The sequence below is a fragment of the Macaca fascicularis genome, chromosome 1 (assembly GCF_037993035.2).
Source record: "Macaca fascicularis isolate 582-1 chromosome 1, T2T-MFA8v1.1".
Lineage (NCBI taxonomy): Eukaryota > Metazoa > Chordata > Mammalia > Primates > Cercopithecidae > Macaca > Macaca fascicularis.
In genome coordinates, this window is record NC_088375.1 from 149,772,438 (window position 1) to 149,785,977 (window position 13,540).

At 40.4% G+C, this 13,540-nt stretch overlaps 1 protein-coding gene across 1 annotated transcript in view; it reads left to right on the forward strand.

Annotated features, from left to right (window-relative positions):
• LPAR3 (lysophosphatidic acid receptor 3) overlaps positions 1-13,540 on the forward strand; it is an 82,058-nt gene that overhangs the window by 20,202 nt on the left and 48,316 nt on the right. The window contains exon 2 of the mRNA XM_005542869.5: positions 7,367-8,123. Coding sequence (XP_005542926.1) covers positions 7,388-8,123 — 736 coding nt within the window. The 5' untranslated portion in view covers positions 7,367-7,387. The remainder of the gene's footprint in view (positions 1-7,366; positions 8,124-13,540) is intronic.

The following is a 13,540-nucleotide window of genomic DNA, read 5'->3' on the forward strand; positions in this document are numbered from 1 at the left end:
ACTGTTAACTAAAATCTGTACTTTAGATTTCCTTAGTTCTTACCCCTGTCCTTTCGGTGTTCCAGGATCCCACCCAGGATACATATTCTATTTAATCATTATGTCTCCTTAGGCTCCTCTTGGCTGTGACGATTTTTCAGATTTTCCTTGTTTTTAATGATCTTGGTAGTTTTGAGGAGTACTGGTCAGAAATGTTGTAGAATGTTCCCCAACTGCGATTTATCTGATGTTTTTCTCATGATTAGCCTGGGGTTATGGGTTTTTGAGAGGAAGATCACAGTAAACTGTGATTTACTCTCTCATCTTCATCATGAAGTAACACATCTTATCAAGATTACAGACTAGCAACATGACTTAGCACTGTTGATGTTGACCTTGATCATCTGGCTGAAGTAGTGTTTGTCAAGTTTCTCTGCTGAGACGTCACTAACCCCGCTATCCCCTGCCCCGTTTCCATATTGTGCTCTTTGGAAGGAGGTCCCTATGTACAGCCTACATATAAAGGAGCTATGCTCCCCCTCCTTTACAGTGGAATATCTATATTATTTATCTGGTATTCTTCTGCCTGGGAGATTTGTCTCATCTTTCCATTTATTATTTTATTCAATCATTTATTTATGTCAGTGTGGACTCATGGATGTTTATTTATACTTGGGGTTATAATCTGATACTACTTTATTTTGTTGCTTGGATTGTTCTAGCTTTGGCCATTGGATTCCTTTTTTGAAGTATTATTCAAAGAGGAGTCTTTGTTTCTGGTGTTCATACTAATAGGGAGAGGTCTCTGTTGTGAGACTGTCCTTCAGAATGACCCTGACTGGTCTGCTTAGGTGAGCTGCTTTTCTGGAGGTAGGGAACCCACTCCTTATACCTCTCAGCTTGCAGGACTTGGAGCCAAGTATACCCAGAGGAATGAATGGGTTGTGAAACCCAAATTGGAGAATATACAGAAGCATAAAGTAATAATACTCAATTTGGGTAAAGGTTAGGGGGCGTATAGGCATGAGTGCACAAGCATACTTCATTTAATTCTACATTTAAGAAGTATTTACTGAGTGCCTAATGTGTGCTGGGCATTGTTGCAGGCACCATAACAACATACATTGTCTGCCTTCCTAAGCATACCTTCATCAGAAACAAGGAAAATCTGAAAACCTGTCACACCCAAGAGGAGCCTAAGGAGACATAATGACTAAATAGAAGTTGGGGGAGATAGACTGTAACCCAAGTAGATAGTTGAGGTAGGGAGAAATGCTGTGGAGAAAAATAAAGCAGGGTAAATGGCTTAAGGGCAGCAGCGGGTGGAGGCATGGGGTGGTCTTTAGAGAGTGTCAGGGAAGGGATCTCTGAGGAAATGAATCTGAGCAGGAATGAGGTAGAGAAATGAGCCCCCTGGGTAGCTTGGGGAAATGGCTTCTGGGCAGAGGGAATGGCAAGTGCAAAGGCCTTGAAACTAATGGCTAAAATGAACCTCCAGGATTTCATGTGGATTTAAATCTTCCATGCTATCCTGATTTTGCCGTTAACATGAATTATTAAAAGGAATTCAGTGAACAGATGTGATTGCTTACCCAGGATTGGTTGCTAGAGTACCAACTAACCTAACATCCAACTCCCATCTGGATAGGGTTTCCCAAGAGGAGAGGACTGGTCTGCATTTGTGAACCATAGAGAAAGAAGATATGCACAGTATTGACTGACCATGTCTTTGATGTAGCATACTTCTTCCTAGGAGGAAGAAGAGATTGTTATCTCTTCTTGTCTGGTAAGATGTAGCTAGAAATAAAAGCTGCTTGAGTGGTTTTCAGATGTCTTAATTTTCATAATTGTTTCCACATTCTGGGCTGGCTGGACATTTTTTCAGGGAAGCAAGTTTGGAGGAGTCTAAATGAAAGCTTTGCTCATGAAGTTTTCATTTGGATTCCACATATAGACTTTCTAAACCATCATTTTATGAAGTCTTAAATTACTGAAGTTTGAAGTTGTGGTAATTGCTCCAAAGTTTAGCATCTTTTGTTTCTAGGTTAGAACTATCAAACCCTCTAAACCTTTAGTATAAAAACAAACAAACAAAAAACAGCTTGGGATTTGACAGAAGTAAAGTTGAGCAATGCTAACCTCATCCTGAAATTGACCATATTGTATCCTACTTACCATAAAAGTTGAAAACATATTTTCAGAAAAGTGTCTTTTCTACCCTTCTTAGGGTTATTTAAGAAAAAAAAAAGAAAAGGCCAAAGGCTATTTAGAATGCCCTCTGTTTTTTATAGTATGGGGCAGTCTTTTAATGTGATTTGATCAGATCATTCTATTTTGGTAATTCTATAACTCTTGTAAGTATAAATATAGTCCTTGGTTCTGTCTAGCGTTTCACATGCCTGTGGAGAGAAAGTATAGTGTTGCAGATAAGAATGAAGGCTGTAGAATGAGGCTGCCTGAATGGAATCCAGGGTCTCCCACTCCTAGTTGTGTGACCTTAAGCAAGGGTGCTTCAGTTTTCTCAAACGCATAATGGGTGTAATAATAGTATCTACATCTTTGTTAGAAGGATACCATGAGATAATCCATGTAAAATGCTTAGTTCAGCACCTGCCACCGATAAGCACTCAAATATTAATAATGAAAAATAGTAATAATAAAGTAGAGATATTATGTACCTGAAAACACTTAGTTAATAGGCAACAGAGCTCGCTAATTGTCATATTTAGTGATTGATGTATAGGTCAGCAAAGGCATTTCACAGAACCTTTTCATTTTAGACGTGGAAAAAGATAGTGTAGGACAGAGATTCATTCATTCATTCAATAAATACTGATCTCGTAGATATGAGCATAATAGGCAGGTTCCCTGCTCTGCTGGAGTGGAACGGTCTAGGGGTGGGAGATGGACAATAAATTCTTAAACACAAAAGAAAATACTGGGTCACAAGCAACTGGGTAGCTCTGATGGAGGTAAACAAGGGCGCTCTGAGAATGAGAGCTATGGAGCTGTCTTGAATTGGTCAGAAAAGTATCTTTGCGGAGGGGACATTTAGGCTAGGACTGAAGTAACTGATTAATTTGTTGAAAATCACAGAATCATGTTTTAAAGGTTAAGGGAGGCCAAGAGATAATAATAAATCAGTCATTTGTTATAAGCTTGCTAAAAGTTTTTGGTAATTTCTAGCTAAGACAAGATGGTAATCTGTAGATGATATGTGCTGGGGAGATCTGTGGTGATGGTATTAGGAAATACTTTATAGGAGAATTGGTGAAAGCTACATCCTGGTATGGTCAGGGTTTAGCAAGTCAAGTTTTGGTTATGTGAAGGTTAAGTAGAAAACTATTTTATTTTTGTTGTCACTGAAAAACCCTGAAGTGTTCTGGGCTCGTAAGAATAAAGTGAACATATGCAAATCTTTGAGGCTTTTCCTTTGAACATTAATTTTCATTTTTCAAAGCTATAATTGTAGAAGGAAGATAGAATACATTAAGTAGAATATATGCTCCTAATTAAAAGTCTTGATTTACTTATTACAGAAAATGTGGTAAGAATTTTTTTTAAATGACTTGCAGTTCCACCATTCTTAACTATTTACATTTCGAGATTTTTTCATTATCTTTTTCTATATAGTCAACACACATACATTTTTGTTACGTGTATTGTGTAGTAAAGTAATGGCATGGGCTTTTTCTTGTATTACCACAACTTCATAATGGGTATGTTTTCGTGGACTGTATAGTATTCCATCCTGTGGAATCTTTTTCACCAATTTCCTATATGAAGTTTTTTTGGTCTCATTGCCTGTTTCTCTCAAAAGTAGGATCTGGAGCCAGGGTACAGTGCTCCTTAGTGGGAGTTCTGGCTAATCATAGTTTTTCTGTGATATCTCAGCTTTGTAAGACAAAATTGCTTTGCAGTCTCAGGGCAATTTTCACTAAAAACATGTCTTAAACTGTTTTGGTTTTGACAAGGGACAGTTGAATTTGAAGATTTTTGAAGTGAAAATCATTGAGGTTTTAGTGGTTGATATAATTAAAAATTTGACCACATGTAAGAAATAAAACTAAAATTGTAAGATCCTTCAAAATAAAATTAGGAAAATTTGAGCAGTATTTTTGTAGTGTCTTAATTCCACTGTCTTTGTGACATATTCATCTTTATATTTCTAATAAATTAGTCAAAGATAATATAACTTTTAAATTAGAAATATGTATGTAACATAGTAACATGTAGCAAAGTAAAAACATACATTACTTTTAATTAGAAAAGACACATAATAATTGTATTATTAAAATTTCGCATGTGGTGTCTTAGTCTATTCCTGTTGCAATAAAAATACTTTAGGTAATTAATAAATAACAGAGATTTATTGCTCAGTATTCTGGAAGATAGGAGGTCCAAGATCAAAGCATCAGCAGATTTGGTGTCTGGTGAGGGCCTGGTCTCTCATTCCAGAAGGAGGCAAATGCTGTGTCCTTGAATGGTAGTGTGGCAAAAAGGGTCTCACGAGTTCCCTCAGGCCTCTAATAAGGGCACTAATCTCATTCACTTCCCAATTACTATCTATTAATAACTAATTATATTATATATCATAACTATTAATTATAGATTATATAATATATAACATATAATTATATATTATAACTATTATATATGATTTTATGTAATATACAATATATCATATATTATAATTATTAATTATATATGATTATATAATATACAATATAATATGTAATTGTATATTATAATTGTTATATATGATAATATATAATATATATCATTATATCATTATATATTATAATTAATTACTATATATTATTATATAATAATTATATAACATAATGTTATATTTATTATACTATATATCTATTAATACCTAATAACTATTAATGTCACTGCAGTTGGGGTTAGGTATCAACATGAATTTTAGAGGCACACAAACATTCAGACCATAGCAAGTGGTTCTCGGATTGTCTTGAATTCCTGTATACTTTCAACATGGTTGAAAGCTGTATTTCTCTTTAAATATTTAAATTGTATTTCACTAGATTAACACCTTGTATTTAACGCTCATATGCTGCTGGTAAAATTAAAAATACAATCTCTCAGGCTGGGCGTGGTGGCTTATGCTCATAATCTCAGCACTTTGGGAGGCCGAGGTGGGCGGATCACCTGAGATCAGGAGTTCGAGACTAGCCTGGCTAACATGGTGAAACCCCATCTCTACTAAAAACACAAAAATTAGCCGGGCACATTGGCACACACTTGTAGTCCCAGCTCCTCAGGAGGCTGAGGCAGGAGAATTGCTTGAACCCGGGAGGCAGAGGTTGCAGTGAGCTGAGATTACACCACTGCACTCCAGCCTGGGTAACAGAGCGAGACTCCGTCTTGGAAAAAAAAAATACTATCTCTCTGAAGTGCAGTTTGACAAGATATATCAGAAGCCCTTAAATAGATTTATATCCTTTACTTCAATTTGAAATCTATGGGTTATTCCTAAAGAAACAGTTGTCTAGGTATATAAAGATTAATGCATAAGAATGCAGCCTTGCTTATAAAAGTGAAATACAGGAAGCAACCCTAATGTCCAGTATTTAGGATTAGTTAAATAAGGTGTGGCCTATTCACATAATAGAATATTTTGAAGCTATTAAAATTGTACTGTCTGTATTTTTAATTTGGGAAAATTATGATATAGTATAAATATGTGATATATGAATTTATTTGATATTTACAGTTAAATATTGGTGACTGTCTGCCAAAGAGAGTAATTTTTATTTCATCATTATGAAAATTGAGTCTTCCTTTCTTGTAATTGAAAGATACTGGAACCATTTGTCTCTTGAGACTACTCCCAGTTTTTTTTTTTTTAAGCATATAAAATGATATTTGCCTCCCATTTGCTATGGCCGAAAAGCAATATCTAATTTTTATGTAAAAGTATCATTATACCATTAAAATATAAGTTTAAAAGAAGACTGAGATACATTTCTATTTTGTACTACTTAATATTGTTATCTGGTCTTCTTGATTCTGGTTGTGGTATCAGGTTTCAGAATTTTCAGGAACTTTAAAATCTGGGGACTTCTACTAAGCTTTTACTGTCACAGCTCCCAGAGGGCTGCTCAGTCCCTCTGCCGACTAAATCTCTGGTTCTCCAGGGAGTAAGCTGCAGCCTCATTCTCAGTGAGGGAGCAGATGGTCATTCTTCCCAGAAGCTAGAACCCTGACGAAGCCCAGTCTTCTTCCGTAGGACCGTTCATGGCTGTGACCAGACCACTGTGAGGCAGAACACGTGGTTTTCCCCACCACGTGTAGACAGATGGGCATCCGTGGGGCCTCCACCCAGTCCTTCCTTGGCCAGGATCCCTCACTTTTGGGATTCAAGAGATCTTTTACTGAGAGGATTAGTGTCTTCCCTATCTGCCTGATGTCCCAGATTGGGGTCTTCATTCAGACAAGTGTCCCAAGGACATGTCCTCACTTAATGGATTATGTTCTCACATCCACATTGAGCTGGAGATCTGCCCCAATTCCAAATCTCAGTCTTGCCTGTGGAAGCCTGATCCTCCACCACCTGCCGTGTTGAGGAATACTGGAAAATCCAGTGAGCAAGTTCACATTGGTACAGTTTGGGTTAGGAGACTATAAGGAAGAAGTGAACAAAAGGTAAGGAAGGGGGGTACTGGGACCAAAGTCTCCATCCCTGCATCATATAGCTAATACGTGAATATCAGAGTTGTTTCTTGAAACCGAAAGATGGCAAAAGGAGGATCAGGAGTGGAATCAGAAGTTGTAGAAAATTGGTCTTTTGGGGAATCTATTTGGTTATGTGAATGGTAATTCAACTCCTATTATCTTGGGAAGAATGTACCTGGAATTACCAATCTGCCATTGATTAATGAACATATCCATAAATAACTAATGAACTGGGAGCCAGGAGAAGGCATTAATGTAATGTGTTGTCATTGTTACCAGTGCAGAGTGGATATTACAGGGCTCAGCACATTTGCCCTGTTGATGCCTCCATGATCATTCGTTCATTCATTCATTCAGCCAGCCAGCCAACCCATCAATAATTACCCGCCATGAGGCAGACAAAGCAACTGAATCCTAGGGTTATAATGGTGAACAAAATAGAGATATGCCGTCCTAACCTGAACTGCCTAGTCTGGAAAACAAACAATTAAAATGTGAGCTAAATGCTGTGGTAGGAGGTCAGGGGCTATGTCCTGGAGCAAAGGACATTTGCACTGAGACCTGACACTTCAGGTCTTCAACTCCCTTGATGGGAGTTAGCCAGAAGGGGCTTAGAAATAGCAATTGATGGTTTAGTGACTGATTTTACAAATGATATTTGTTTCTTCTTTAAATTTCTTTCTAGGATGTTCACTTCTTCTCCACAATGAATGAGTGTCACTATGATAAGCACATGGACTTTTTTTATAATAGGAGCAACACTGATACTGTCGATGACTGGACAGGAACAAAGCTTGTGATTGTTTTGTGTGTGGGGTCGTTTTTCTGCCTGTTTATTTTTTTTTCTAATTCTCTGGTCATTGCGGCAGTGATCAAAAACAGAAAGTTTCATTTCCCCTTCTACTACCTGTTGGCTAATTTAGCTGCTGCAGATTTCTTCGCTGGAATTGCCTATGTATTCCTGATGTTTAACACAGGCCCAGTTTCAAAAACTTTGACTGTCAACCGCTGGTTTCTCCGCCAGGGGCTTCTGGATACTAGCTTGACTGCTTCCTTGACCAACTTGCTGGTTATTGCCGTGGAGAGGCACGTGTCGATCATGAGGATGCGGGTCCATAGCAACCTGACCAAAAAGAGGGTGACGCTGCTCATTTTGCTTGTCTGGGCCATCGCCATTTTTATGGGGTCGGTCCCCACACTGGGCTGGAATTGCCTCTGCAACATCTCTGCCTGCTCTTCCCTGGCCCCCATTTACAGCAGGAGTTACCTTGTTTTCTGGACAGTGTCCAACCTCATGGCCTTCTTCATCATGGTTGTGGTGTACCTGCGGATCTACATGTATGTCAAGAGGAAAACCAATGTCTTGTCTCCACATACAAGTGGGTCCATCAGCCGCCGGAGGACACCGGTGAAGCTAATGAAGACGGTGATGACTGTCTTAGGTGGGTAAGAAAAAGCCATCATTCCCATTCATTCAGCAAATCTTTACTGAGCATCTGCGGTGTACCAGGCACTTACTAGGCAGTAAGAATGCAGCAGTGAACAAGAGCGGACATAAATCGCCACCCACCTGGAGCTTACACTCTAATAAGGAAAGACAAAATAAGTATTCTAATGGGGGTAAACAAAATAAGTAAAATAAGATGAGTCTCCTATGGAAAAATGAATCAGGGAAGGAAGGAAAACTAAAGCAGGGAAGGGAGCTGAGGAGTGCTAAGCTAAGCAGGTATCATTTGCACTTTAAAAAAGTGTGGTGAGCGATGCCTGGAAGATGGCTTTTGAGCAGAGGTGTGAAGGCAGTCAGGGGGTGAACCATACTGGTGTCTGGGGAAGAGTGTTCCAGGTGGGAGAAGCAGTAGGCACAGGAGCCCTGACCAGCAAGGAAGCCACTGTGGCTGCATGGATCAAGCAGGGGGAGTAGGAGAAGATGAGATCAGGGAGCTGGTGAGGTAGGGGGTGGACTACTCAGATAATGTAGGGTCATGTGGTTATAAGGACTTAAGCTTTTCATTTTTTTTCTTTTTTCTTTTTTTTGCCAGAGCCTTACTCACTCTGTCACCCAGGCTGGAGTACAGTGGCGCCATCTCAGCTCACTGCAACCTCCACCTTCCGGGTTCAAGCGATTCTCCTGCCTCAGCCTCCCAAGTAGCTGGGATTACAGGCAGCGCACCATCATGCCCGGCTAAATTTTGTATTTTTAGTAGAGATGGGGTTTCTCCATGTTGGCTGGGCTGGTCTCAAGTGAGATGAGAAGCTATGGGAAGGTTTTAAACGAGGGAGTGACATGATCTGACTTATATTTTAATGGTATCTCCCTGGCTACTGTTTTAAGAAACTGCTATAGTGAGGCAATAGCAAAAACAGGAAAACTGTTTAACCTACTTATGCCTGGTGTTCCATTATTGGAATGCTAAGCTTGTGGGAGTTATTTATATCCTACTGCTCAAAGTCATTGCCAAGTTCTGATTTTTCACAAAAAAAAATTTGCAACCTCTGGCATAAATGGGTTAATAGAGGATTTCAGTACTTGGAAGAGATCACCATTGCCAGATGGTAGTTGAAGGTGATGGTCAGATTCTGTTTTTTTGTTTTTTGTTTGAGACAGGGCCTGGCTCTGTCATCCAGGCTATAGTGTGGTGGCACGATCTCAACTCCCTGCAACCTCTGCTTCCTGGCCTCAAGTGATCCTTCTACCTCAGCCTCCCAAGTAGCTGGGATTACAGGCCTGTGCCACCAGGCCCGGCTAATTTTTGTAATTTTTGTAGAGACAGGGTTTCACCATGTTGCCCAGGCTAGTGTCGAACTCCTGAGCTCAAGCCATCCGCCTGCCTCAGCTTCCCACAGTGCTGGGATTACAGGTGTGAGCCACCGCACCTGGCCAGATTCTGGATATTTTTTAAAGGATTTACTGATGGGTAAGGTAGAAGGGAAGATGAGAGGTGGAGGAGAAGATGAGGAATGGCATTAACCAAGATGAGGAAGACTGAAGAGGAGGAAGTTTTGGGGGAAGATCAGGAGTTTGGTTTTGGACAAGCTAAATTTAGGAACCTATTAGACATCCAAGGGGTGTGGCAATTTTATTGAGTGGACAGTTGGATGTATGACTCAGGAATTCAAGATTTAGGTCTGGGCTGGAGACGTACATTTGAGAGTCCTGGGGGGAAAGTGGTATTTTAAATCACAGGATTGCATGAGCTCACCGTGAATGTGAATGTGGATATGAAGGAGAGGAGGACCAAGGATGGAGCCATAGGGCAGGCCCTCCAGTGTAAGGAGGTCAGGAGGTAAGGGGCAGCCAGCAAAGGAGCCCTAGAAGAGGTGGAAACCCCAGGAGACTGTGGGGAACTAGAAGCAAGAGAAGAAGGCAATTGAGGAGAGGAAGCATTAGCAGTGTACTGACACTGAGTGTACCTCTGAGAGGTGGCATAAGACCAGGTGTTGCTGGCCTTACTAAAGTGGTGGACTTGTGCTGATCTTGAGATCATCAAATTTGGTATAGCCAAGAGCCTGATTGGAGTAAAATTAAGAAAGAAAGAGCCTGGGCAACATGGTGAAACCCTATCTCTACAAAAAATACTAAAATTAGCTGGCCATGGTGGTGCGTGCCTGTAGTCCCAGCTACTTGGGGAGCTGAGGTGGGAGAATCGCTTGAACCCGGGAGGCTGAGGTTGAATGAGCTGTAATCGCACCATTGCACTCCAACCTGAACAACAGAGCAACAGCCTGTCTTTAAGACAAACAAAAACAAAACCAAAAAAAGAAAAGAAAAAAAAAAGGGAGGAGAGAAAGGCTGTGAGCCCTGTACCAAGAAGACATGTGGTTTCGTAGAATTTTCCCTTTGTTTTATTTTTTCTGAAGTAGGGGGCTATTGCCCCACCTCCCCAGTTCTGATTCTGGGTTACAGGTAGAATTTGTAATGCGCGGGCAAGCGAGAACTTCTGTGGTTTCACAGACCTTGTCTTGTAAGGCATAGAGGGCATTTCTCACTGTGTGTGTGGCTGCAGCCATGGGGACTGTTGCTGAGAGAGGTTCGGGAGTACATTTCTGTCTCTGCTCCTTATAAGAAGGAATTATAAAACGAATTATCAGGTGGCAGTTCATAGTGGAGGATACAGAGTGTGTGTGGTGTAGTATATAAACCTTCACGGTGCCTCTAGGTCCTGAAACTGCTGGTAAGATTTGGAGGTCAGCAGACACAGAGTGTGATTGTTAAAATAATTTCAAACTGAGGATTTATTTAACAAATATTTATATGGTGCTTAATATGTGCCATGCATTGTCCTAAGTGGTTTTACAAACATTAACTTATTTAATTCTCATGGAAACCCTGTGAGATAGGTGCTACTATTATACCCGTTTACCAGATGGAAAAACTGAGAGTTTAAGCAGTGTGTCCGGTCTCTCAGCTGTTAACCAACTCACTGTGCAGCTGGCTTCCAGAGTTCACATGTTTACCACCATGCTCTGTGGCTACTTTTGGTTTATTTGGACTTCTTACTGCTCATCTTTTTGTCCTGTTTTCTGCTTTAACACCGTTGACACTTTGGTAAGAAAATGGACAAGACCAAGAAAGAGAGGGTTCACATTATTCGGCATTTCCACTCGAGCTGGAGAAGATACTGATGTTTTTGATAAAGAATGGACTTTGGTATTTACAGATAGTGTCAATGAACTGTGCTGCTGTTCTTGCTTAACTTGGAGGCATAATCATTTGCTTGGCTATGTGTCTTGAGAAATTACCTGCCTGCTTAAAGAGAAAACTTTCTTTTCTCATCATATTATAATATAGTACACAGCATGACAGAGACAAGGATTCCAAAACCCTAGGTGAAGAGAACAGGACCCTTTGTGAGATAGTCATGGTTACTGGCTTCAGTTTTGTATGTAATTTTGTCTGCAACAGACATGGAAGGGGTTAAAAGAAAGGAGCTGGGAGGTTTTGGCAGGTGTGGTATTGGCTAAGAGAAAAACCAGAATCAACAGTGAAATTTCCAGGTAGGATAAGAGAAGTCGTGCGATTGAGATAAGACAACATTGGAGAATTGGTTAATGGAAGGAAGACAGTTTGGTGTCAAGGACCTCAGAAGTTCCTTAATGGTAAGACGGAGGAACCTGGTGGAAGACAGGAAGTTCAGGGACAAGGGAAATGAAACTCAAGAGCTAGGTGGTGTAAGGCTTAAGCCTTCTAGCTCCTGATTTCTCTGGATAACAGAAAGATTTGGGTTTTAGCCCCAATTCTTTCATTTTCTACAAGGATGATCTGCAGCACATCGGCTCATCTTTTCTTGGTTACATTCCCTCATCAGGTGGCATAGACCATCTTGAAGTTCTTTACAAGTTACGAAGTTCAGTTATCCTTTATAACAGTTGGTAACCAAAGGTGGGAATGAAAAGGAAGAGCGGAGGGAGAGAGAGGGAGAGATTGAGAGAGAGAATATGAATCTTGTGGGGCAACAGCAAACACAGTTCTGTGGATCCAAGCACAGAGCCTCTTTCCTTGACAGCAGCACCTACCACAGTATCTTTCTAGGGAGAAAGCCCCCAGTTCCCTATCTACTACATGTAAGAATTCAATTGCCTAAAACAAGCATCTCCCAAATGATAGTTAGTATATTAGAAAAATCAACAGTGCTGGCATTAACCATCATATAATCACTGGTTCTGATTATGTGGAGATGAATAGCTTAATACTCATGTCTTTAATAATTGCAGGATTAAATGTCTTTATGATAAAATGTTAAACCTTTCCATTTACTCCTTGATACATATTTTGTAGGAAAGGTTCATTTAAGATTAAATCCGTCCCGGTGTGGTGGCTCACGCCTGTAATCTCAGCAGTTTGGGAGGCCAAGGCGGGTGGATCACTTGAGGTCACTTGAGGTCAGGAGTTTGAGACCATCCTGGCCAAAATGATGAAGCCCCATCTTAACTAAAAGTACAAAAATTAGCTGGGTGTATTGGTTAGCTACTCAGGAAGCTGAGGCAGGAGAATTGGTTGAACCCAGGAGGCAGAGGTTGCAGTGAGCCGAGATGGCGCCCTGCCCCACCAGCCTGGGTGGCAGAGTGAGACTCTGTATCAAAATAAATAAATAAATAAATAATCCCAAAATTTCTTCCAAACACTCTTCTTTTACGTATTAGAAAGTCAGTATCTAAGTACATTTTAACTGTCTGTTAAACAGTATCTAAGAGGCACATGGTTGCGTGAATTCAGTGAGCTTAATCTTATTTCAGAAGAGGAAAGGATGGACGGGGGCTGTTGAATGTGGAGATGGCTTCTTAGTGGGCTCAGATGCAATCTGGAAGGATAGATGGGATTTGCATGGGCTGGAGGAAGAGACATTCTAAGAGGGAGAAATGGTATACTCGGAAGTGTGATGGTAGAAACATTAAAACTTGTGCATTAACATGAGGAAGTTCCCACAGAGCACAAATACTTTGCGGTGGCGCAGTGGAAAATAGCTCACCTGTGAACCAGCGAAGTTTAGTTGGTTATCTTCTTTGGAAGGAGAATAGATCAGATGACCTTTGTGTTCCTTTCCAGCTTTAGGATTTTGGTTGAACACAGAAGCTAACAGCATGGGGATTCAGACTCTTTCCTTGAGCGTAGTGGTGGTAGTAATGATGGTGATGTGAGTTTTCAATCTGTGTGTGCATGATTGGAAAGGCATCTAGGCGTCATGTTCTCGTTTCAGCAGCCCTGAGGCAAAATGCTTGCTCACTTCTAGGTTAGAGTGTGTGATGGGGCCCTTTATGTGAAAAAAGTTGCTTATTGAATGTTCTCGTTGAAAAGACATTGGAGACATATGATCCTGCTTTCCAAAGAGCGCCAAGGCCCTGCCTAAGAAAGGGTTTTGAA